Source organism: Nomia melanderi, chromosome 1, assembly GCF_051020985.1.
Source record: "Nomia melanderi isolate GNS246 chromosome 1, iyNomMela1, whole genome shotgun sequence".
In the NCBI taxonomy this organism is placed as follows: Eukaryota; Metazoa; Arthropoda; class Insecta; order Hymenoptera; family Halictidae; genus Nomia; species Nomia melanderi.
In genome coordinates, this window is record NC_134999.1 from 19,905,307 (window position 1) to 19,932,636 (window position 27,330).

Consider the following 27,330-nt stretch of genomic DNA (forward strand, 5'->3'; position numbering starts at 1 on the left):
ACGGTAGATTGTTCTCGGTTTCTTCGGTTATTCGTTACAGTACTCGAGTGAAGCTATTTATTTTCGAAATCATTTGGAATATTCAATGCCTTTAACGTCGATCATTTTGACCGATATGGTGGTTCGAATGTTAATCGCTGTTTCTATGAATTGGAACCATTCGCATACGAACGGTCCAGCAAATCGAAGAATATATAAGTCGCATTTTAATTTCAACTTTCGAAGAATATTTCTATCGTTAAAACTTTCGGTTAGCAATGCAACTGCGTTGCCATCTTCGTACTTAAAACTTAGTTCCGCAGGTTGCGGCACAATTGCTTTATCGACCCGAAGTTTTAATAAGATCTCATTTGAAATATGTAAAAGGCGACTCGCGCTAATTGAGTTCCGAGCTTTACGCGTGCGATTTGGCTAACCCACGCGTCAGAAGGGAATTCGCGGCGTGTTCTTTCGCAAAAGGAATTTCTTGGTTGGGTTCTCTCTCCTTTTTTTCTTTTCGCCCGGTAACCGCAAATTTCCGGAGGTAACGTTTTAAGAGCTCTAGGGGTTCGTTTGTGGCAATTCAACCCCTGGGAGGTGTAACTCGGACTGATAATTAACTTGGCTAGTTGGGAAAACTTTCCCGGGGAATCATGGTCTTCCGAGTTTACTCGGAACAGAAATATTACATGACTTGCCTCTGCTTAACGAGATCTTCCGAAAGGACTAATTGACCGTTCGCCAGCGGAAATTACATTTGCTCGAACGACGGGCCGTATTTCTCGGGGGGAAACACGAGAGACAGGAAAACGCACCGTCCGTTTCAATAACTATTAATAATCTTACGAATTAATGATCATTGGAGATCCAAGAATCTTTAGAATTAAGGTTGAAGGTCGTTTGAAGGCTACATCATAATAACTCGCTAACATAATCCTTGCGCTGTCAACGAAATATAGATCTTCATATCTTTTCTCAATCTTCTAGTATATATATATCAAAATTATTAGTTACCATGAGCTTTCTTTAAATCATGGCTCACCTGATGAACCAGGAGTACCACGACAAAGCTGTAGACTTTCATGATGATGTCCTTCGAACACTCGAAAAGCTTGATCACAAGAAATCAGTTGAATATCTTCAACGAATCCTTTCTCTCCGACTGCAAATGCGAAACTGTAACGGAACTAGAACACTCTGAGCTCGTGCACCGATCTGATCGTCCCATCAGCGTTCCATGCTGACTGTCAACCGACTTTCCTTGAATTGATCTTTAAACCGATCCCTGTGGCGCGCCGTTTGCCCAGCAATTGCGAACTGGCCAGTTGGACCGGTCGAAAACGCGCGAAACCCTGGGATTCCTTGGGTTTTCCTTGACCGGATCGAGATCCGCTGGCGAGCGTCCGGACAAGACTGGACACAGGCCGGGTCGTAACGGTTCCAGCTCGTCCTCGGCGCCGCGCGCCTATATTCTACGTGATCGCGTACGTAAACGAGCGGACCGGCTCGCAGGAGTATTAATTGCGTGACGAGGAAGAGACGCGGGGCCGCCGTGACACTTAAATTAAGTTGCGATCGGTATGCCGACCGTGTCCGTGAACTCGGACCGATGCTTTTCCCGCTATGCAGCCAGTTTCGCGGACGTTCGGCACGAATCGCGCGCCGTTTACGGTAATTCATTGGCTTATCGACAGGATTAGCGACTTTCCTACGCGTGGAAACGCGTAGAGAAAGATCTAAACGCGGATCGATACCCTTTAACCATCAAATTCTATCGATGCATTGTTCAAATGACGAAATCGGCAGATATTTCCTGTAATTGTCAGTAACACGAAGTGTTCTTTATTAGAAAGTTAGACGATTCTCAAGACTATTGGAATGTATAACTCGGTTGTTAAGTTAAACGGAGTTCAGTGGTATTTTTAGATCCTGCTCCTTTAATTGGAAGACTCCGGGCAAAGTTTGTAGCACGAATTTTGTTGAAAGCGAAGCGATCGCCGTGGAACGGGGGAAAAAGATGGCGGACGGGCGAGCGAGCGAGCGGCCGAGGAACGCGATTGGGACTTTCGATTTCGAAAGACTTTGCGACCTTGCACAAGGCCACCGGTAACGATCTCGCGGGGCGAGGCGAGAAAAAGGAAGGAGAGAATGCATCTTCAAGGCGATTCAGTTATGGAACTCGGTTGAACACAATGGGGCAGGGAATAAGGCGGACCGGTTTTCTCGGGATCGTTTCGTTCCTCTTGATACGGTTTACGATCTCTCGAACGGGAATCGCGAGCGGGAAACGAAAGAAGTCGACGTCGCGCGGTCGCTTGTTCTAATTTCCTTCAAAGTCGACGCGGTTCGAACGGCCGTTAATAACACGTTCGCCGGTCGGCAAGGCGTTCCGCCACGCCGTGCTGATAATGGTAATGCATTTTTGTTAGTCGTTCATTGAGTCGAATAGAGAACGAAAAAGCCACGGTGTTCGGTAATTGCGTTACCTAACCTTGAAGCTTCGTGAGATTACGAACAATGTTAATGAAACATCTAGAGAAGAATGAAACAGAAGTTTCAATGAATTTTCGCGTCTGTCGAAGTGCGCTGGTTTTGTTTAGTTCACTTAGGATATTGAACTTATAATAGTTACTAACCCTTTGCACTCCGAAGTTTTTCACTAGAAATATTTCAACATTTTCTGATGAGATCAAGACGATATTTCGTAAAACCAACTCGACGAGAAATTCACGCGAATTGACGGACAAAGCTATTTTACGTAAATATTTCTCAGATTGATGCATTATATGAAGTATAATATTAAATATCAAACTTTATAGCTTCTCTGTAGGAAATCAAGTGGTGAGAGTCACCTCCCGAGTGCAAAGGGTTAAAGATTTCATGATCAATATGTCAAAAAGGACTTATTTATTGTCGATTCGTTATCGATTCGCTATCAGAAAATGAACAGGGCCGCGAAGGCGTGGCCAGAGTAGCAGCAACTAAAAGAGAAACGCGAACAGTTGCGCTGTATTTTTTATAATACCGGATATTATATGTATATTCGAGCATCGCTCGTATTGTCACCCATATGAATGGAAGCTACGTACAATTTGGCAATTCCTTCCATATCTGCGACACATGTGGGTGCCCTCATATGATAAAGTTCGGTGTAGGAAGTGGTATATATTGCGGACACACTTCACACGGTTGCATTTACGTGTCGCGAATTCAGTGGAGCTTCTGGAACGTGTCCCCTTGGATCCAACGGGTGTCGCTGAAAAAGCAATTCCGCGATGTCGTTCACGACGATTTTTCTGCTTGCCATGACGGTAACCCTTTGAGTATCTTCAGTCGATCTTCGTTCCAAGAGAAAAGAAAGCTCACGGATCTTTGATTTCATACTTCGTTGAATACCTAGATTGCCGGGATATCTTCGAAACCTGTGGATTACATCGATGGTTCCAATGGGATCGAAGGAAGCATTCATTCAATAGAGAAGAACGAGGATCAGGACGTCTTGATCGCTACAACCGTGACTGACGCTACTACTCAACGCGTGAGCATTCAAACAATCACCTCTCCCCGAACCTTGGACATTACAGATGCCCACAAAACCGTCGAATTTCAATAATCCATGTCTCACCTATAATTTCCTCTCGACAATCCAACTCGAACTCGAGAAAATCTAAATTTCCCTTTGTAAACGCAAGAATACATCAATCTACCTTTCTCATTACCCAAACATCATCTTAATACACCTACCCTAAACGTAAATCACCAAGTCAGTAACCTATTTCACCATCAGACATCTACAGATGCCCGCAAAACCGTCGAATTTCAATAATCCATGTCTCACCAATGATTTCCTCTCGACAATCCAACTCGAACTCGAGTAAAGAACTCGAAAAAATCTAAATTTCCCTTTGTAAACGCAAGAATACATCAATCTACCTTTCTCATTACCCAAACACCGTCCCAATACACCTACCCTAAATCACGAAGTCAGAAACCCATTTCACCATCAGACATCACGGACACCATTTTCGCACTTCCTCCAGCGAAATTCATGTTCGAACCCTCCGAATCCCAAAAAGCAACTCCGAAATGTCCTCGATAATGCGATAAAGGAATCGAAAGTTCAGTCGAGCGAGTTAATCGTCGTTTAATGTACAGACCAGCGACTCGAGCACAGCCAGGCCCAGCCTGCTCACCTGGTTTCTGACGCCGCTCGCGCAGAACCTGCAATTCTCGCCGCAATCGTTCCTGCGGGACCGTGTCGTTCAGCTGAAGGAGACGCTGAACAATCTCGCCGGGCAAGGGGAGCGGGGCGGCGGCGGCGGCGCGCAGGGCAGACAGCTGGGGAACGGGAACGGGTTGCTGCAGGTCGTGGGCGTGAACGACCCCGGGTTTTTCACGGACCGGCTCGAACCGGCCGGGTTTTTCGGCGGGAACGGCTGGCTCGCGAACAAGGGCGGCATCCTCGGCGGCCCCGGGGCGATCCTCTCGACAGGCAGCATTCTCACGGATTACCCTACGCCGTACAGGAGGAAGTAGAATTGAAACTCCGCGGAACGGTCCCGCCGGAGAGCAGGGGAGAGAGGGAACGCCGGAGTATCGGGGAGTTTCGTTTATCCGGGGCGAAACGAGGGTGAAAGGATTCGCCCAGGCGAATGGGGAATAAGAGGCTTTCTCCTTTCTATCGGGAAACTTTGTGTGGGAATAATAGGAAAGTAAGTATGCTTAATATTTTCCTCTAGGATTCAGTGTTTGGTGGAATTAGTCCTTGTCTCGTTTGGATGTTGAAGTTTAGTCGTTGGGTAGTGATAAGGAGATAGTTTCAGTTTTGATAATGATTTTATATAATATTAATCCTTTGGATGCTGTTGGCGCTTAAAGACGCTTTAAAGATTTGATTTCGGTGTACTGATGGTGCCTATAGGCAACCGTAAAGTATTGTTAACAATAATTAGTGAAGCTTGCTTAGGTTTGATGCAAGTCAAGGTTTACTCAACAATTATGCTCCGTTAATCGTATATTATATAAATGTGATTATTTGATGCAAGTCAATTCTAATTCAACAATTATGCTCCGTTAATCGTATATTATATAAATGTGATTATTTTGGAGTGGTTTTATTTAGTTTCATTCTGTGGTTGATGGTTTCGATATGAATCAGATTTGGTATTACAATACGAGGGTTTGAGATTACTTCTAATGACTTCATTTGGTAGAAATTATGGCACTAATTAAGTATACCCACTTTTCTTATCATTCTCCCGCGAAGTTTTATAATAAAAACGATGGAACTTTCTGATGTCTGCCCTTAACAGGTTCTCCGGCATTATTTTTTACTTTCTCTCCCTCCTCTTCTCTCGTCGGACTGGTGGTAAACGTTGATGGTTCTTTGATACACGCCGGTCGTCGGTCATAAAAGCTTATGATACGTAAACCTCTGCGCTAAGGAGCGTTGTTAAAACTGTAATGTTAGCGAAAACTTTTCGGACGCGTTCGTTCCATTTGTAAGCCGATTAAATGTTCACTCGACCAGCCGTGTTTCTGTTTAATAAAGTCCACCTATGCCTGCATAAATGTTCCTACTGTTCGTTCGTCGATGAAACGTGGAGCGACGCGGAGCGACCAATTTGTTAACCGAGAACGACAAGTTCACTCTTAATCTCCGATTATTCCCCACTAACGTTCAGTCGTTTCCTTCATTCGCTTGAAAATTATTTCAGTTATATCGAACACACGCAAGAATCTAGATTTAATTCTAATAATTCATCATCGTGGAATGAGATTTTCATTATTAGACTGCAAATTTTGCTTGATACAGCAACACTATGAAGTTGAATATTTGCTATTTTAAATTAAACTTTGTATCGCAATGTGAAATATTTAAATACAATAGCTTTGTTGCTTAATTTATGTGAATTATCGTTAGATTAGTTTCAAACAATGTCGTCTTTATCATCAGAAAATGTTAAAATGTTTCTACTGAAGAAATTCCGAGTGCAAAGGGTTAAACCGGAGAAGTGTTCACAAGAACTTAAGAATATTACTTTACGTTCAACTTATTAAGATTCTTAATATAAATCGGTTTCTGAAATCTCTGTTTCTTTAAATTACCGTAAATAATTTTTATTTCCCATAACGATCGGCAATATAACGATCCCACATTATTTGTGTTCGATTATTCATGGTCGACAATATCGGTTAACGGGTGAACGTCGCTCGAAACGGGATTATCCGCTGCGAGGGGAGGATTTCGGCGTGTAAAAATGCGGGTTGCCTTTGGCCGGTGTTCCGCGCGTCGTAATGGCGGCCGCGGTCCCGTGTAAATTGCGCCGCTCGCGCGGAGTCGCGCGTCGATATCAAAGTTTTAACGAGCTGTCTGCAGTCCTCTTGTTTCAAAGCGCAGCGCCGGCTGCATTATGTGCACGCACCTCTCCGGTGAGGATTTCCCGTGGCACGACGGCTGCCACGTATCCCTGGGAACGTGCACTATTGCGGGGGATGAATTTCGAACCGGTTATCGTGACTGAAATAACGTCGAACGTAGGTGGGTGAGACTGAGAAATAAATCATAGCTTAATGAACACCGAACACTTCCACTTTTTCCTTCCAATTAATAAAGTATTTAATTAAACGGTGGGCGACATCGATCGTCGCAATATTGAAGGATAATTCTGCCACTTTCCTTGCTTCCTTTTTATCTCCAGGTTTCGAAGTTTAGAATATAAAAGGTCATTCCTTCAGTCCTCCGAAAATGTAATTTCACTGATTTTATAGTCTTTTATACGGCTCCCATGTTTTAGTGAGGAACAATGAATTAAACGGAAATAATGTCGCGTTCAAGCGACAGCTTGAAATTGAAACGAGATTAAAAATAAAGGAATCAATAAGGTGCAACAGGAATCGGCGGGTGGTGCTAAACGAAATGGAACTTTTTCATTGATATTCTTCGTTTCTATATGATTGCTGTGCTCCGCGATCGATGAATCAATTTTATTAACTCCGTCCCCCGTTGCTTGTCCCGATTCCCCTGGCCGAGGAGATCACTTCACTTGAGACGCTTCCATTACTTTGATTACCGCGGGCGACAGGATTTAAGAAATCGATAGATTCGTTGCCGAACGGTCGACACCCTGTTTATATTAAGTTTACCTTGCTGCACGACAAACAGCGACGACTTAATGACGTACGGCGTGAATCGATAGAACTGCGGAGCCGAGGCCGTGGACACGTCCGTTCTTCAGCCGTGGATCCACCGCTTTTTGCCTGGAATTTCGTCGAATCGCTATCGAAATCACGACGGTTCGATGCGTCGCTAAACATGTCGAGCCATTTATTCGCCTAAGTGATCGGTTTGTCAAGCTGGGAATCCGAGGAACCTATAGAGAGATAAAAATTCAAATAGATAAGTTCATATATGTTCAATATTTCGTTTCGTATCATACATATTCTGAATCAGTGAAGTCAGTGCTGAGTTTAAGTCGAAGTTGCTCGTCACAGTCATTCGCAACAAGTCAAAATGAGATCTTCAGGATTGAAACGCGTTCGTACTTGCCACTGGAATTATTTCTCTATCCACGTTAATTAAAGGTTGTGTTATTAGCATTAAAAGTTGAAAAACATGTGGACAGCCAGTTTGATGTATGAATGGCTCGATGCAATGCGCCGCAGTAATGGCACCGGAAGTTTTACCTGGTCTGTTCCGTTGCTTAGTCTACGACAGAACGTCGACGGATTAGTTGCATTACGCATTGAAACGAAAACGCCCCCGTCTGTCATTATCGCGTGGAATTAGCAGGGAGTTAGACAGCTAGGTTGCCGCTGAATTTCCTTATGTAGATGATTGCCGCGCTGTTGTTTCGTCACCATTAGTGTACGAGGAACGCGTCGTTTCCATTAGATTTCTACTTCGTTAACGATTCGTGCTTTCCTTTGGATCGTACTTTCCCTGTGGTTGAATTTATGTTCCTTGACACTAGAATTACCTAGCAACAAGACTGAGCTATGTATAATTCGTTGTAGAAATTAGGAAAGCATCTCTTGACATTTGAAGAACAATGGGAATTTCTTTTGCAATTTCTCATGGAAGCATCTTTATCTTAACCCCTTGGCCTATGATTTCTTTCTCAACTCTGACCGATACGGCTACTTTGTCATTAATAATTTATTGGAAAAAGTTTTTCACTAGAAATATTTCAACATTTTTTGATGAGACCAAGACGATATTTCGTAAAACCAACTCGACGAGAAATTCACGTGAATTGACGGGCAAAGCAATTTTACGTCAATATTTCTCAGACTGATGCATTATATGAAGTATAATATTAAATATCAAACTTTATAGCTTCACTGTAGGAAATCAAGTGGTGACTGAGGGTCACCTCCGGAGTGCAAAGGGTCAAGTATGATAGTTGATTACAGAGGAATAATATTTACTTTGAATTCGAATGAACTGAGTAATATATATTTGTTGAATCACGTTGAAAATCTTCACCACGAGTCTCAAATAAGAATCTTGAAATCGGTCCATTCGGTATTTCTGGTATGAATATTTAATATTCTGAAATTTACAGTTCATTCAATCGGTGTAAAGAGACATTGTTCCCATTATTGACAGAAACGGTACTGCGAGATACTCGGAAAAATGACTCTGCATATCTAACGCTAGATCTAACGTTAGTTTAACAGAAAAATAAGTGGAAAATGGGGTTAAAGAAATTTGTGTATCCACGTCGAGGAAATATGCTTACGGTAACCAGGTTTTACCTTCGGGACGCATCCAGCACTCAGAGAGAATCGAGTAAGTCGCAGAATTCGAAGCAACTTGAAATTCTCGTCTATTTTCTCTATGTAGAATCGACTCCTGTACCCTGGTACATCTCGAGCACCCTGAAGAGGAAAGCTACCCTACTTAAGAAAGGATGCAGACACCCTATCCCTTCGAGCGAGCGGTGTTAACAAATTCAGTTGGCATCATGTCCTATAGGCTACTCCATAAAGACTGGCCATAGCTCCAGACATAAATTTCCTATAACCAAAGTAACAAACATTCTATCTCCAATAATCATTCACCTCCATTCAATCACACTACTTTCAAAGAAACAATCATTTTAGATTTCCTAATCCATTTAATATTCTCGACTTCAAACGATTCAACGAAACTGTATCCAATACACATCATTCTTATTTTTACGCGAGAAATCAACTCCGGCGATCTTATGTACAATATTCGATCGAATACCTTTTTATATTAGACATGTTACAAGTCACCTGCTATGAAGCACCCTGTACATCGCAGCCCTATATCAAGCAGGGGTGGGAGACAGCGGTGCTCTGGTGGGGGATGGAATAAAACGATTCAGCGTACGGGGAGCGGAGACTCAGTCGATCGAGCGACGCGGCCGCGGATGGGTCGGTCGTTGGTCTTTCTCCCAGGAACACGCGACGAACGTGCTCGCGACGTACGATCGTGACCGAGCAACACTTAATCAAGTGACGTTACCGCAGCGGAACAGAAAGAAATAAACGAGAGATACCCGTTGGAAGGAAGATTCCCCCTTTAATATCTATACGTGGCCTTCTTTCCCCTGCGAGTCCCGTTTGGATTCGGGAAACTGGGTTGATCGACCGTCTTGCTCGGACGATCCCTTTCCCTTTCGACTGCGGAAGGGACTCGTCTCGTTTCACGAGGAGATCTCGCGGGATGGTCGAGCCAGCGGTGGCGAAAGAACGACACGGGGAATGAAGCAGTGACACCGGCCATATCGTCCTCCAACGGTAGGCCGAGCTCTGTTTGTTATCGCTTTTCGCGGACCACGTGCGCTGCCATGTGCCACGTCTCATTGTTTCAACAAATCATTCTCTTATGATCGTTCATCCATAGAGACGACTCAAGAAACCCTTGAGTCGTGAGACGTGATCATTAGCGAAATCATTTTCTTATGATCGGTCATCCATAGAGACAACACAAGAAACTCTTGAGTCGTGAGACGTGATCATTAGCGAAATCATTTTCGTATGATCGTTCATTCGTAGAAATCATTTTTCCATAGACGACTCAAGAAACTCTTGAGTGAGACGTGATCGTTCTTTAGTGAAATCATTCTCTTAAGATCGTTCATCCCTTCGCGCAATTCTTAACCCATTGTAGATGGGGATCCTCGAAAGACATTTCTTCCACGGATAATTCAAGAAACTCTCGAGTGAGACGTGATCATTTAGTGAAATCATTCTCTTACGATCGCTCATCCTTTCATGCAACTGTTAAGCCTTCGTAGGTGGGGATTTTCGATGGATATCTCTACCACAGGAAAACTAATTGTACAGAAACATTCAATTCTAGAACCACGCTACGCAACTATGTTTTAAAATAGAGAGGAAACGGAGGTTTCGTAAAAACATATTTCCGTACAAAAACCCAGCGAAATAAAAGTATGCGTTTGAAGTTTTCTATAAATTCATTTTGCTCCGCGAGTAGGTGGGTAGATATTTGGCTCTGTACTAAAATGTTCATGGGCAAAGGGGAAATTAATATTTGTTTATCCCGGGAGTCGGATATACGTGCTAAATAAACACTGAGTCGCTTTAAATAAATTGTGCCTCGGTATCTGGATATCAGTTTCCTGATTGTTATTCGAACAAATTGTACGCTTTACGTGAATGATAACAGGGTAAAATGATTACAGAAAGGAGACGTAAAATACTATTTGTTCCAAAGACAGATTAATGTGGGAGAATTTATCGATAAACGGGATGAAATACGACAACGATTGCGTCGCTGCCTCTGTAAATTTATACGGGATATCGTTCTAAGTTAAACACAGAATCGGTGATTCTTTATCACGGTTCAACTCGTAGATACTCGCCTGGACGTGTTTATCGCACGCGAATTATTACTTTCGCGATACAATGGAGCCTCCGTCATTGGCTGCGCTGCGCCGGCTGAATAGCGTCTGGAAAATGGTACAACGTCGTAAAATCTGTAACGGGGATTATACCTATATTTCGGAACGCGATTCAGCGCCGTTCCATTCTTCGTCGTCGCAATTAAACGTTTTCCTTTCCGGAATAAACGAATCCCTGGAGGTCCCTTTTCAATGGGAAACATAAAAACTCTTTTATAACGCGGGCGCGTCGTCGGAAGGGTCTGCACAGGGGGGGAATGACGTGGAAGTTTTCAGGGATGTTATTAAAAATCGTCGTAAACGTCTCCGTTAGCAGCCTCGGAAGATAAAAGTTATTTTAAACTGCGCCGAACGCCGCCGTTACCTGTAACGATAAGGCTTCCACTAAAAAAGTTTACCATTATTGCGAGCCTCTCCTCGCGGGATACAAAGCGGCCCCCATCCTCCGAGTCTGTTGCAGTTAATGAACGTCAATTCCGACGTCGGATATTGCCTTGGATATCGCGAATTCCATTTTCCCCTTTCCAGCTTCTCTTTTTTTTCGCTCTTATTTCGTTAAATGAAATTCAAAATTCTTTGAAGCCGCGCAAATTGACGAAAGAAAAAAGACCGCCGCACGGAAAGTTCAATATTGCGTTAGAAGTTCCATCTGGCAACAAAGTGGCGCTGTAACTAGTTCAGAAATCCAATTTTGCGATAATCTTTCTTTTTCGGGGGAAAAAAAGGAGCACGGTAAGTGCGAGTTTCGCCGTGAAAGCGGAAGCGTTAGTCCCGCGGTGGCGTTAGAGCGCTTGACGTTCGATCGAATTCGAGTATCGAAGTGTGTCGTTGATTGGAAGAATGAAAATTGGGAATTGTGTACTTGAAAATTCGCCGAGCTTAACCCTTTGCACTCGAAAGTTTTTCACTAGACGTATTCAGTATTCTGCGAAGAGATACAGACGATCTTTGAAACTAATTAACGAGAAAACATATATACGTTGAGAACGATAGTTATTTTATTTCAATATTCCACATATTGATGCATCATGCAAAGCTTAATATATACAAGACTTTATAATTTTGCAAATCAAATCAAGTGGTGACTGAGAGTCTCCTCTCGAGTGCGAAGGGTTAAATATTCGAATTGTAATAATTATATTAACAAACTGAGACCCTTACGCTTGAAATGAAATATTCGAATTTAACCCGCACTCGAAAAATTTGTCACCAGAAATACTTAATTTATTTTTATGAGATATAGATGACACTTTTTGAAACTAATTTAACGAGGAATCTATTCGCAACATAAGGGGAACAATGGTATTTCCACATTTCACGTATCGTCAGATTACTCAAGACTTAATGTTAACACTAGGTTTACGGAACGCGTCAAATTGACGCATATTGAATTCTATAAACATTATTTGGTAAATATTTACGCCGATTTTGATTAATGCGATCACACTGACATGTACCCTAATTACCTACTATCAGATCTCCAATTTCCACAATCTAAATAAACGAGCATCAATTCTGTTAGGAATAATAGAATGAAGTGTACAATAAATGCCCGTAAACCTAGTGTCAAATACGAAATTTTACAATTTTGATGCACCAATCGAATGGTGACTGAGATACACATTTCACGTGCAAAGGGTTAAATATTCAAAGTGCAGATATTCAGTTTGGAATATTACTTTTTCGCAGTAACGGCAGACGCGCAGTCGTGTCTTAACCTTTATTAAATCCGTGTAGCTTCACTTGAACAAGTTCAACCTGTGTTTTCGAGTAAGTAAATCTCCTCTGCAAACTGTTCTAGAGCCCGCGGTATGTTTGAAGGTTTCACAGTGCTAAACAGAATCTTTATACGTGCAGAAGTACAGGCGTGGGTGGCCACTCCACACGAAGCGAGGGTATTTGCACGGTCACACGACGACTGAATACCGTGTCGAGACTTCTGCCAATGGTTAAGTAGAATCCTATCGGAGACGAGACCATTGTTAATTCGTTAAATAAATCCTCAAACAGAACCGCAGTGTGCACAGCGAAATTATCCCTTTCCCTCGATCGTTCGTCGTCTCTCGTCGTTACACGAAACAAACGAGTTCCCTTTGAAACGCGAAGAATAAATCGGTTATTAAAACACGCGATATATTACGGTTTTAATAATTTAAGTTTCAATAACACGGTTACGAGCGTGTAATATATTTCTTTGTGCGAGCTTCGAAGGTCGGCAGATCGCGACCGTATTTCAAGCGAACGCGAAACTTCAACATTTTTTAAAGTAATTTCTCAACAAATGCGAAGTTCCAAGAGGAACGTTTGATAGGAGTCTCGCTTGAAGTGGAATTTTATGAAAACTAATTGGCCAGAGGTCGAGATTATGTTGAAACGATGTTTCGAAAGTTACGTGGCGTGTTCGAAAAAATATCTCATCGCCGCTGGCTGAAGTTTTTAAGCGTAGCTTAGCTCCTTCGGTCACGCGACCGTTGGCCAGATAAAAATAATTCAGCGGTCGAACGCGAAGCTTAATTCACTGTAAATTGATAAAGTTAGCATTACAGAGTTGCCCGGTTTCCGGCAACGGGCTGCTCGATAGCCACGGTTTCGAACGCGACTCGAAAAGTACGCCGAGAACGGCCGAGATACGTCCCGGACTCACGTGCAGACCTCTAATCTATCCGGTTTCCGGCTCGCACGAACGATAACCTTTATGAAACGAGACGTCGGCCCCATGGGACTTGCGAAATCTCTCCCGTGTCGTCGAGCATTACAGTGAAAACACTTTTTTCCGTGGATTTAGAGAGCGGAGCCAGTAAAGAGGTACAACTGAATGTTTCGCTTGAAATATTCGAGTACCATGCGCGACATTCAAATGCGAAATATGAAGTTGAAATGTAAATATGAAACGTAAAATTCAAATATAATTAAAAGAACTCAGAATATTCGATCAGAATCGAAATTGAATAACGATGGTTCTTCAAACGTTCGAAACGTTTAACACTAGAACTATCGAGCATTTAATACAATTAATATGCAATTCATATAAAAATTGTAACAGTAGATTATTTTCACTTTCTTCAGACATTCATTATAAACTCAAATGAAGAATAATTTTCAAAATCATTTCGAATATTCTGAAACATAAAATTCAAATATAATTAAAAGAACTCAGAATATTCGATCAGAATCGAAATTGAATAACGATGGTTCAGTTCAAACGTTCGAAACGTTTAACGCTAGAACCGAGCATTTAATACAATTAACATGCAATTCCTATAAAAATTGTAACAGTAGAATATTTTCAGTTTCTTCAGACATTCATCATAGTGCTCAAATGAAGCATTTTCAAAATCATTTCAAATATTCAATGCTTCGAAGATATCAATGATATCTAAAGAAAAAATCGAAACCAGTCATTTTGATTGGTAGTTCTACTGTTAAATTGCTGTTGGCTGCGGAGAAGCGTTTAGCAATTTCACGGTGACCTTTCCTTTGTTTTCGGAGGCGTTTTTCGTTGAATCGGAAACCCATCGGCTATTCCAACGTCATCAATCAGAAACGTTCGTCGTCCCGTGCGTAACTCGTTTTATTACAACGTGATATATCATGTAAGGGCCGGCGGAAAGGGAAAGAAATAGGAGTGTAACAGATTCCCGAGATGGATGGGTTTCCCTTTGAAGCCTCGCAATCTCTGGGACAATCCTTTGCCGGGGCGGATAAAAAAAGGAAACCTTCGAGGGCCGATTCACGAGACAATCTCCGGGTTTTATGCGCTGCAACGGATGATTCCTTCTCTGGGATCCACGGTAGACTTCCACGTGGCTGTCGAGAATATAGTCACGCTTATTTATTCGAGTTCTAGTACCCTCAGTTCTCTCGTATCCTGTCGTATTCACCTCGTATTTTAACCGTCGAAGTTTCTACTGCACGATAATTCAACGAATATTAGCTCTTAACCCTTTACGGACGAAGATTCTCTAGAGTATACGAAACCTTTCGTAGATTCTGCGAAATCTCACATCGAATGCCTAAATAATGTAGAATAAGGAAATTATGTGCTGGTTTCTTACTGTTTGAGTAGTTGAATTATTTGTTTGCTACTTAATATTATAAACATGAACGTTAGATCTCGGCACAGTGTCGACATTCGTCCGCAAAGGGTTAACACTTAGGCGACCGCCTAAAAAGAACTATAACTACAATCTCCTCCATTATCTTCAATTGAACTCATTCGATCAATTCGGTTGGAAACTGTGTTTTGTAAAAACTGTTGTGTACGCGTTTTCTATTCGAAAATCTTATAGGGAAACCCGTACGTCGCACGCCGACTTAACTTTGTGCGAACTGTTTGGAAAGTGGACTGTATCTAATTACTTCAGTGAAGAATACTTTAGTGTTTATTTTTGCTTAGTTTAATAATAATCGTCAGCGGCGAGAGTATACAACGACGTCTATGTTCCGTCTTGTGTCTTATTCAAAAGGTTTCTTGTGTGTCGTTCCAAATGTTTCTTGTGTCTCTTTCCAAATGTTTCTTGTGTCTGGTCTCTGTACCTTGCGTGGGCTTTTATAAACCTTTTTTGGTAGGGGAGTACAAACTTTGTCCGAGTGGGACTCAACCGGTGATCCTGGAGGGGGTTACCGATTGCAGCCCCCGGGTGACCCACGCAAGGGTCTTGAACGTTTTTGACACTGACCATAGCGAGTAATAAAACCAAGGATCGCCTCGACTTCTGGCAAACAGATGTAAGTTAAAGTTCTGGTAAATCTACAAAACTGGCAAAACGTGCCGAAGCAAATACGACTAAATTATTGAAGTAATGGTTCCTTGGGCTTTTATTTCTGCTATGGTAAAAAATATTCAGGGCTCCAATGTGCCTCGCAGAAGGTGTCTCAATAACCCTCCTAAAGAGGTTTAGCGACGCAACAAAAACAAGAACCACATTTGATGAACTACAAATAATCCGACTTCAAAACTGACTAAACAACAAGAGAAAAGATAAACAGAATAAAAGGCAATACGTTGCTAAGTGAAAAGTGGGAGAAATAATTCGGTTTCGATTGTTTTGTTTCGGAGTTACTGATATCTTAAAAGCATTGAATATCTGAAATGATCTTGAAAATAAATAGCTTCACTTGAATACTATAATGAGTATTTGAAGAAAATAATTTATTGTTACAATTTTTATAGGGATTACATATTAATCGTTTTAAATCCGCGTTGTAGTGTTAACGGACCGGAAGTATTGAAATACCTGTTGGCTTACCGCGATAAAACACCGTAATATAGATAAGCGGAAAGAAATTCACGGAAGTGACCTAGATAACTAACGTATTAATTGTAAATATTACAACAATAACATAAGACTAATAAATGATTTTCGCTTATATGGCGGCATTGCTCCGTTAAGGATTAAATTATGAGTACCAGCCGATTCGGTATAATTGCTATTTATATCGAAAGGTTCATCAATAATTCATTCGGAACAGGGATTAAATACTCGCCAGTAGATAAAATGTTAATCACTCGAAACCCAGCCGGTGAATTTAATCGTTCGCAAATGTCAACGGTCAGGTTCAACTATCCAACCTCTTACGGTTCAATTCGTATATCCAAATTTCAACGGTTAAGTTTAAAAATTCAAATTTCAACGGTCGGATCAGATTATTAAACTTTCGATGGACAGATTAAATCGTTAAATTTCGAACGAGCGGGTTCGAATATCCAGTGGGTCGACGGAGGAGCGTTAAAATTCCGGCGCCGGTCAGGATCAAAACATTCGAATTCCGACGGTTGGATTTACACGTTGAAATTCCAAGGGTCAGGGATCATTCGGACATTCGAATATCAAACCGAATATAAATGCGGCCGGTGTTCGTGATGTCCGACGTACCAGACGTCCGGCGGTCGGGCCTTCAAATTTTAACGGTCGGATTCAAATATTCAGACGCTGGGCGTCGCCGGCCATTGAAAAATCGCCTGTTCGTGACTGGTTCCGCGGCGAGTCCATTCAATTATAAAAGAAGGTCCCTAAATACTCGACCTTCGGACGTGCATATCCGGTGGGCTTATCGGCCGACCTTGCACGGATGAAACTACTTGCTCGAAGGATCCTCGAGCTCTACTCCTCTCGTCCTCCTCCCTTAGGGTACGTTTACAGCGAAGCCTACGATACTCGACCGCAACTGCCACGAAAACACGGCACAGGAATATACTCGTTTTATAATAATACAAATATTACAATATATTCTGCGACATAATCTACCAATAACAAGACTGATACGTAACATTTACATGTACAACGAACCTTCGCGATATATCACTCTGAAGACCTTGAAGATAATCGAGTCGCTCACTAATCGAAGATTAGCTCCACTTTCATGTTCAAATTTCGAATATCGAATTTTAACCAGTTAACTGTGTTTGACGAGTATACACGTCATCTTAAAGCTTGAAATGATACTAATTCTTTCAACGATGAATTCTTCATTTTTTCAGATAAAACATGTAACTCTTCTCTGTTTTGCTTTGGTCTTTCATTAAAATATACTCTACGTGCATTTGTCCCGCGTTCAATGAGTACACGCTCCATTTTTTTATTTTATTGCGCGCAGAATGAGAGGTTTTGCGAAATTTTGAAAAGTCAATTGAAGTGCTCGGCAGTTTTAATGTTGAATCCATCGATTTTCCATTTCGCGTTCATCACTTTAGCGAACGAACGAATCCTTCGTCACCGTCAGCTCCGTTACAAATCGCAAAGAAACATACTCCGCTCTGCTGTTTTCTTATCTTCCATCGCGGCTCCATTGTAAACGCACCTTTCCGTCGATTTTTTCCTTCCCGTTCCTCAGCGTTCCGCGGGACAGTAACCTTCTGAGACGCGACGCTTCGTGCTGCGTGCTCTGTACGCTTGCGTCACCAGCAGCAGGCCTTCCCTCGTCTTTTGTTTTGACATTTGCCACGGCGAATAAAGCGGCAGTCGTGACGTAATTCATTGATAATTGAACGGCATTCGATCGGCTTTGCCCCCCGTGGCGCGTCGATTCTCGTTTCGTATTTGTTATTTTGCTCCGCCGCGCCGCGCCGCGCCGCTCGAACACGCTTCCTCTTTCTCTCTCTCTCTCTCTCTCTCTCTCTCTCGCTCTCTCTCCTCTCGCTGTGTATCTGTCCGTCTATCCGCCCATCTCTCCGTGTCACGGACACACGCCAGCAATGATAGTCGTCGATTTTATTAACGAATAACGGAGAGCAAACGGAACGAGGATTACCCAGACGCGAGATATTAGTTTCGCGATCGATGGCAAGCTCTTCAATTAGCGATACCCTTTCCCCGGGATTCCCCGTCGTCTCTGGTCGATATTTATGGCGGAAGGAGTTGAGTCCAGGGATCCAGTTCTGGGGAATCTGGGGAAAGGGATCGCACAGGCGTTGCCAAGATATGGTTAGGCTGTGAAATCTTTTGTGCATTGAACGTATCTTCAGGGACTGATGGAACTAATTGATAAGAGTATGATCTCATTAGGTCTTGGAAGTGTGATTAGCATCTATGATACTGATCTAGGTCTAGCAACATCAATAATGTAATTTAGGTAATGATTCTAAAGACTTTATGAATTACTTTAACTCTTTTTCGTACAGTTTATTCCGCAACTCTGCTTCTTGGAGTAATTTTACTGTTAATAATTTGCTACAAATATATTCCTGCTCTTCTTATGTACACGTTCACGTCGAAGACCATTGATACCAGGAAAACATTTAATTGAACTCGAAGGGATGGGATAAGATTTTCATCTAATTGCCGTTTGAAATCGTCGCGAGTCTCGCGCGATATTCTAAGGCAAGCAGTTAATAGTTTAATTTACTGTAGTTTGTGTTGAGAAGAGGCTTCAGTATCGTTTATTTACTGAGATACACGGTGTCAGGTTGTCGATGTTTGTTAAGGATCAACGTTCCTCGAAAAAATCCGCGCGGCGTCTCGGTAACGGCGCCGCGGAACTCATCCGGCTGTTAATGTAATTGAATCGCCCGGGAAATCCTTCGCACTTGTCTCGTTCGCGGGCGAGGAATAGCCGTGGAGCTCGGAACGGCGTAATTCGATAGTGAAACCGCCTTAATTGCTGAATTAACAATGCAGTAAATTCATACCGATGAAGCGGAAGAACGCCCGCGGACTCCCGAGCGAAGTCGAAGTCGCGAAGTCACGTTGATCCTTCATTAGCAGCGTGGAATTCTTCTTGCTCCGTTCGTCGGTGGAGGGAGACACGTTTCTTCAAACGGAATAATTAATTTAATCTCGTCTGGTAGGAATACTACTCTACGAGAACTTCTGCGGATCAATGTTTGAACGTGTCTGGCCACAGACGGACGATTCTACTTTCACCAATACGTATTAACCCTTTGCACTCGGAAGTATTTCGTTAGAAATACTTAACCCTTTGCACTCCATAGGCTCCTCTCAGTCACCACTTGATTTGGCGCAGAAAAATTATGGGAAATATTAAAATAAAACGGCCCCTTTCTTCAATTTATGTACGATTTCTCGTGAAGCCAGTTTCAAGAAGTGTTAACTTTTCATCGGAAAGTGTTGGGTACTTTTGGTAGAAAACTCTCGGAGTGCAAAGGGTTAACATTTTCTAACTAGACACAGACGACATTTTTTTCAAATTAAATCAAAGAGAAATCGCAAGTGAAGTGAGAAACAAAGCTTTTTTATCCCGATACTTCACACGTCAACGCATTATACATAGCTCAATGTTGAATATCAGATTTTATAGTTTTACCACACCAAATCAAGCGGTGACTGAGTCACCTCTCGAGTGCAAAGGGTTAAAATAAAGGGTCAATCTTCTTGTGAAATTCAGAACCGGAGCAATGACAATAGAGAGTATTGTATAGAACATTTAACCCTTTGCGGACGAAGATTCTCTGAAATATACAAAATCCTCAACGGATGAAGCTAAGTTATATATCAATTACTTGAACAATAGAAAAATGGGAAACTACGTGTTGATCTCTTGCTATTCGAGTAATTAAATCGTTATGACTTAGTTTTCCAAATATGAAAGTTTCATCTCGAAACGTCGACATCCGTCAAAGGGTTAATAGTTCCAATTAGGTCTGAGTATGTACGGCATATTGCACTTTCTATAGAAAGATTATTTTCACCTCATTCTGTCGCTTCGAGAATTAATTCTCAAATCATTGCTGTTAGTATCTATATTTCTTTCAATCTTACATATCCCTATTCCAGAATCATTGGGAAATAATCAACAAAACATTTCTATAATTTTCATCAAAACACCTCTTCCCCTTTTCAATTTATACCTTCCGCTCTCAGTCTACAGCAGCTGAAACAAGCACAATGAAGACTGCGAGTAGAGTGAAGACGGCACCGATAATAGCTCTCGCGGCAAACTGTTTCATCCCGTGTCACCGCGTTCAATTACAACCGTTCCATTCTGCTCGCTAAAGAAGTTTCAAGCATTCTCCGCGAGCTTCCCGTGATCCTCGGCGGCGGATCCTCGAGCGAAATGGATCGCGGCGTAGGGAAACGAGCCAGGCTAACGTCTACATCGCCTCTAACTCGTAGACAACCGTTAAACAGCACGGCAGCTGCATCCCGCCGCTACGATACCTTTAGCTGCGTCATTAGCATCACCTTGCCGCGTAACGCGTAGACGCGAATCGACGGAAAGAGAGATAGAGCGACCGAGAGAGAGAGAGAGAGAGAGACGGCCGGAGAGGCAACGTGGGTGGAATTTCTGCGCGGATCCACTCTCGTTGCGAGCACGGCTCCATATCCTTGAACCTTCCCTCGTTATATCTTCGGCTTGATGCTGCGCATGATACCGCGATAATGCAGTTACGTCGGACAACAATGCGCGCTCCTCTTTTCCGCGGCAACGAAAACAGAGGAGAGACGAGCGCCTCGGCGGGCGGAAAGTTTTCGCCGTAGAACGTTTCTTCTCCTCCGGTCCCGTTCCTTTTCTCCCGGAATATTTCGAGGAATATAAATCGGCTCGAAACGAAGACAAGAAGCACGCCGCTATTTCGCATCGATCGTCGGGATTTGAATATTTGAACGCGACCGTTGGGAATCCGGATGATCCAAGTGTTCGCAGCGAAACTTTGAATATCCAATTTTTGACCGTTGCGAGTCGAATGCTCGAGTTTCGAGGTCGAACATTTCAATTCGGCCGTTAAGACTTGGAAATTTGAATCTGACCGTTGCGCTTGGAACGTTTGAATTTGACTGTTGCCGTTTGAATATTTAAGTTGCGTCATTATAGCTCGAGCAGTTGAATTGGATCGCTTCACTTTGGATATTTGAATTCGGCCGTTAAGACTTGGAAATTTGAATCTGACCGTTGCGGTTGGAGCGTTTGAATTTGACTGTTGCGGTTCGAATATTTAAGTTGTACCGTTATAGCTCGAGCGTTTGAATTTGACCGTTGTGGATATTTGAATTGGATCGTTACAGTTTCAATGTTTGCGTTGGACGGTTAGAATTTGAATGTTTGAACGTGACAACTGGAATTTCGGTAGTCGGACCCGGCCTCTGGAATTTACCTTGAGGAGCACGGTTTACCCGCGCGATCCGTGTATTGGGTTTTGTCATTTGCGCGGCTGTTTACTTCGTTTCGTTGCGTAACTATTAATAGACAGTAGCTTCGCCATTGGGATTGTGTATTATATTACATTCTCCTTGGTTTCCACATACCGGCGCAATTTAATAACACATTCCAGCGCAATTATGTAAAGATTGCCGTCCGGCACCGCCGTTACTCGAATAAATCGAGGTTAGGCGGCGGCGAGGCGCGTGAAACGTCCATTCTCACGATTCACGAGGAAATAAAAAGATATATTATATATAATAGGTTATTAAATTCCTTGGATATTTAAAGTTCCCCATGAGCATTTCACGTTTCTTCCCTGTTAGCAGAAAATCTCGTATTCCATTAACATTCAAATTCATTCGCCCGACGCAGAACAGTTCAACATACTGACTTCACGTGTTTAAATTGGTTACTCGTTCACATAGAAATATTCAGTAATTAAGAGAGGAATGAATAGCAGGTTTAAAGGTGATAGAATATTAAGTTCATAACACAGCTAAGTTAACACAATAGGTGTCAATTTCTCAACCCTTGAATCTACATTTACCTGAGCGTATTTCCCTAGCAGTTCCACCCAGAAACTTTCCAAGCGCGGGAATGGGAAGGGATCAAGAAAACTAAACTGTGTCAAGTAAGGAGGAAAGTTTCACTGGTGCATAAATCGCCCACAGTTCATCCAACGAATAAGATGTCTTAGGAAAATCGATAGGCTCGGCCTGCTCGTCAAGGACAGCACGCGTACTTTCATCTTTCATCATTCACCTACTACCTTCGAGCTTGTACGATGCCCCGCGGCTCGTTTTTCCAGTTAATACTCGCGAACTAATTACCAGATCCATTCCGAACGTGTCTAAGTTACGTACACTCCCACTTGGTAACTGTTCTCTGGGATCATTACGCTAATTTGTCTTTCAAGAGCTGTAAACCTTCAATATCTCACTTGGATCCCCTAAATTTGAACATTTGAATTTAACCCTTCGCGGACGAAGGTTCTTAGAAACATACGAAACCTTCATCGGACGAAGTTAAATTGTACATCAATTGCTTAAACAATAGAAAATCGGGAAAGTATGTGCTGATCTCTTGCTGTTCAATAATTAAATCAGCTGTTTGAGACTTAGTCTTCGAAATACGAAAATTTCATCTCGTCTAATGTCGACATTCGTTCGCAGAAGGTTAACTGTAATCGTACCACCTGTTTTTCTAACGAATCGTACCACGATGTGACTCTCAGTCGCTTATGGGAATAAATGGAACAATTAACCCTTTGCGGACGAAGGCTCTTTAAAGTAGACAAAGCTTAGAACATTTGAAGCTAAATTAACACTTTGACTGCCACGTCACGTCGAATTCGGGTGACATTATATTTTACAGAAACGTGGACATTAATTTCTTTCATGACGTATCGAACGAACTGAATTTTGTTGGATATATGAGATATAAGAAAGATAGTGGAGCAATTGTTAAGAAGAATCTTGATTTCTCAGTTTCTGGTTAATAGAGAAAACTGTTTCGAGTACATGGGAGTTTTGACGAGTGTTTACGTGGCAATCAAAGTGTTATACATCGAATGCTTAAACAACAGTAAAAATGGAACTATACACTGATCACCTGCTATTCAAGTAATTAAGTCATCCGTGTGCAATTTAGTATTCCAAATATGAACATTTCATCTGATCGAAATGTCGACATTCCGCAAAGGGTTAAAATGTTATTTCTGTTTAAAAGGCCCAAAATTTAAAAGCCCAAAAAGAAACTTTTAGAAATGCAACATGAAATAATAAAAAAATTTAAGTAAAAATTTCAAATGTGACTCAAAGTCCGTGGTCCGCTTAGTGTTAACCGTTGGAATTTGAACATTTGAATTCGATCGTTAGAATTCATTTAGATGTACCTGTCAGGAATGATACACGCGATTGTTAAAAGTTCCATTATGTTTGGACGTTTTGTTAACTGTCTGGACGAGAACGCCCACCAACGAGTACGGCTCGCAACGAAGTTTATTCCCAACGTTTGCAATCCGTAACCGGGTCGCTGATTTGTCATACTAATAGCATTTCATTGGCGTTTATCAACCTTGTTCAGCGAATATCGAGTTCGTCGGACGAGCTCTCGCGCAGCAAATGTCATTACGTAAGTTTCATTTCCATCGTTTACAAAATTCTCGCTAATTCACCCACACGTCCGTTTTCCCAAACAATCACGGTCAACGTTTCCGCGCGTTCTTTCTACGTAACGCTATCCCGTTCCTTCTGCATTCATTTGCTTTGCAATTATTCAATCCGTGAACTTCAATATTTTCATTCCCCGGCTTCCAGCTCGCTCGGCCAACCTTCATTTTAATTATCTCGACTCCTTCGGGACGAATAAGCCCGTATTTTAACTCCAAGCAGCTCGAATAAACATCGCGGGAGGAATAAAAGAACGAACGGACAAAGAAGACATTCCGTCGGAGCGGAGAGACATCATGGGAGTCCTTTCAAGAACGAACACAGATTTCCCATCGCGAACGGCCACGGGGAAACAGTGGTCCCGGCGGGAAGCTGACTTTCGTCTCGGCAATCTAATCTCATTTGTACAACAACGCACACGCGCAGCCGTAACTGGTCCGATTTGCACACCCGCAGCCATTAAAATTCATGGAAACCTCGAGAGGCGCCGATTCCGTGCACGCGGACGCCGAAAAAAGCGCGGAAAGACGATTCCGCTTCCGCGGTTTCCCGGTTTTTTTCGCGCGGTCCCCGGCGGATTTCTACGTCGATGGCGAAGCAAGGAAGCGCACGTTGCTTTCATATTTTTAACTTCCTCGGGAAAGTTCCGCGGAGCGAGTTCCGAAGCACTCAACTCGCAACTGGGAGCAGCGTAGCGGTACGACGATTGCTTTCGAATTTCTGCGGCCACCTAAATAAATACGGCTCTGTCTTATGATACAACGCAGAAGTCTCGTTCAATTTAATCCTCTGGGAAATGTAGAGTAATTGTTTCAGATTAGAAATGGTTCAGTTATTCATAGGATTAAATATCTTAAACATAATCAATAGCATCGTTGCATGTTTCAATTTCTAGTCAGCGAAATGTAATCTTCATTCCGAAGATAATACAATTACCAGATTAATCAATTCCTCGACGAAGGAAACACTTCTTTCGATATCTGTCTCAATGTAATAAAGTTAGCATAAAATATTCAATCTATACTTTTAACGCAATAATAGGATTATTTTCCACGTACCAGAAACATAACAAAGTACCAAACATAATCAATAGCATCGTTGCATATTCCAATTTCTAGTCAGCGAAATATAATCTTCATTGCGAAGATAATACAATTACCAGATTAATCAATTCCTCGACGAAGGAAACACTTCTTTCGATATCTGTCTCAATGTAATAATGATAGCATAAAATGTTCAATCTATATATACTTTTAACCCTTAGCAGTCCTATGTCGAGTCTGACTCGACATTCTATTTTATTGCAACCTCTACCTGTTTCAACAATTTTTTCTATGTTTATTTGTAGTATCACAATTGTACCATTTGAAAGTAAGTAATTTCAATGACTCCCAAATATTATATTCAATAATTCAAGGTTCACTCAAGAAAACATTCAAGTAATTGAATGAACTGACGTCGACGTGAACCTCAAGGTAAGAAATCAAGAGCACTTCGGACCGCAAAGGGTTAACGCAATAATAGGACTATTTTCCACGTACCAAAATCTCACGAAATCCAAGATTCTAATTACCAGAGTTGTAACTCCACCGTCGTCTGTCGCCACTATGTTTCCAGAGGAGCTCCCGAGGAGGGAAACATAAACAGGACGCCATGATTAACAGCGAAGCTCGTGCACGTGGACGACGCAGCTGAAAAAGATAGCGGACGTTAGACGGTGACCTCGACCTCGTCGTTGCCATTTCTTGCGTTTGACAGTATTGTACGCGGTGAAAGATACGAGGGGATGTCCGTGCGCACGTGAGCGAGATCGAAATGGAGAAAGTACGAAGGGAAAGGAGGCCGAGACGAGGACAGCGTCGCGTCGCGTCGCGTCGCGTCGCGTAGACGCGGGGACGATGATGGAAAGAGACGTGACGAGGGTGGCTCGTATAAAAGGGGATGAAAGAGATGTTTGGAAACGGAGCATGGAGACAAAAGACGAAGAACTCGTCGGCCATACGATAAAGGACACGAGTGAAGGGAAGCCAGCGCGGGATATAAAAAGGGTTAGGGGGTGGGAAGTGTTACATCGGGGGCCGCCTTTTGTTTTTCGGGCTCGCGATTGGCCCGCTGCCTTTCCACGAGAATTTATCTTTCCCCGCGTCGAGGATCCTTTTCTCGCGAAAAAATCTCGTGGAATTACACCGTCGGGGTGGGGATTTTTAACCCTTATCCGGCGCGGTTGCTGAAATTTATGTAACCGTTGCGAAATATTATGCGAATCTCGACTGAGAGGTGATTGAGTCGGAAGCCGCTGTTCAGTATTTGTTGGTATTCTCTGATTTTTGTCAATTTTAACCCTTTGTACTCGAAAGTTTCTCACTTGAAATGTTCAATACTCTCTAACTAGATGTAGACGAGATTCTTTAAAATGAATTTATTAATAAATCACACGTGAATTAGGGAACTAAAGCTATTTTTAATGGTAAATACCAAGGTTTATAATGTTGCTGTATCAAATCATCTGGTGACTGTGAGTCGCCCATTGAGTACAAAGGGTTAATGGTATAAATAATATTGTTTTTAGTTAGTTCAATATTTACTTTGTCTTTTTCTAAGGGAAACTCAGTGTATTCTGAATATGTTGTACAATCATTTCAGAAGCCGGGACATTAATGTTCTCAAGTTTTCTCTTTTGGAATGAACGTCATTAGCTTCTGAGCGAGTCAATTGAAAGTCGGGACACGGTATTATTACCGCGTCTGTGCACTCGTTTCAGCAATTCAACATTTAGATCCGATTCCAAGTTACATGATGTAAGGAGTCCAGAATCCAAGGTACAAAGTGAAACACGAATGAATGAAAATTCATTCACGGTTCAGAATACTCTTGGCTAGGATGAAGGAAGTTGATACAATTACAGCGTACACTCCGCGTTTCGTTCTGTAATGAAATTTCTGTCTTGTTGAATGTTTACCAGGACATGTGACGTTGATTGTCAGGGTGAGTCGCGGCGAAAGGGGACGGGATTTCGTTAATCTTTTCGTTGGGGAGGATTGTCGCGTGGTCCCTTTGAAATTAGGATTAACACTAGACCTACGCACCAGTCAGAATGACTGGTTTCGATTTGTTTGTTTAGCAATTATTGGTATCTTCGAAGCATTGAATATTCGAAATAATTTTTAAAATAAATAGTTTCATTTCAGTACTATCATGAGAGCCTGAATAATCTGAAAATAATCTATTGTTGCAATTTTTATAGTAATTAATCGTATTAAATGCTCGGTAGTTCTAGTGTTAAACGTTTCAAACGTCTGAAGAACCATCGTTACTCAATTTCGATTCTGATCGAACATTATGAGTTCGAATTTTAATTATATTTGAATTTCATGTTCCAGAATATTCGAAATGATTTTGAAAATAAACTGCTTCATTTCAGTACTATCATGAATGTCTGAAGAAATTGAAAATAATCTATTGTCACAATTTTTATAGTAATTGCATATTAATCGTATTAAATGCTCGGTAGTTCTAGTGTTAAGGGAGATCTACAGAGATCTAGATTTATCAGACCACTCGAATGATTTTCAAGTGAACGCTCCGATCTTCGAATATTTATCTGGAATAAATCTACCCTTGCGAATCATATAAACTATTACGATGAATTATTCAGCAGCGTAAAACGATATACAGTTTGTCTC

General features: G+C 42.0%; 3 protein-coding genes across 11 annotated transcripts in view; 2 read left to right on the forward strand and 1 right to left on the reverse strand.

Annotated features, from left to right (window-relative positions):
- The window catches only part of ImpE3 (Ecdysone-inducible gene E3), a 90,365-nt gene that overhangs the window by 4,725 nt on the left and 58,310 nt on the right, over positions 1-27,330 (reverse strand). For 4 of the 5 annotated variants that reach the window (XM_031989892.2, XM_031989890.2, XM_031989891.2 and 1 more), the window contains one exon: positions 25,221-25,338. Coding sequence is in view for 1 of the 5 variants with exons in the window: in XM_031989889.2 (XP_031845749.2) it covers positions 1,022-1,063 (42 nt within the window). In the remaining 4 variants the exon portion in view is untranslated. Of the gene's footprint in view, positions 1-1,021; positions 1,778-25,220; positions 25,339-27,330 lie in introns of those variants that run through there. The other variant, XM_031989889.2, reaches the window with a different exon arrangement.
- Positions 3,183-4,581, forward strand: LOC143174615 (uncharacterized). The gene is made up of 3 exons (XM_076368400.1): positions 3,183-3,290; positions 3,380-3,517; positions 4,135-4,581. Exons 1-3 carry the CDS (start codon positions 3,255-3,257, stop codon positions 4,513-4,515), a joined length of 555 nt encoding a protein of 184 aa, XP_076224515.1. The 5' UTR covers positions 3,183-3,254; the 3' UTR covers positions 4,516-4,581.
- Positions 9,370-27,330, forward strand: part of LOC116432686 (uncharacterized) — a 240,693-nt gene continuing 222,732 nt past the window's right edge. For all 5 annotated transcript variants that reach the window (XM_076368333.1, XM_076368342.1, XM_076368339.1 and 2 more), the window contains exon 1: positions 9,370-9,750. The gene's annotated coding sequence lies outside the window, so the exon portion shown is untranslated. The remainder of the gene's footprint in view (positions 9,751-27,330) is intronic.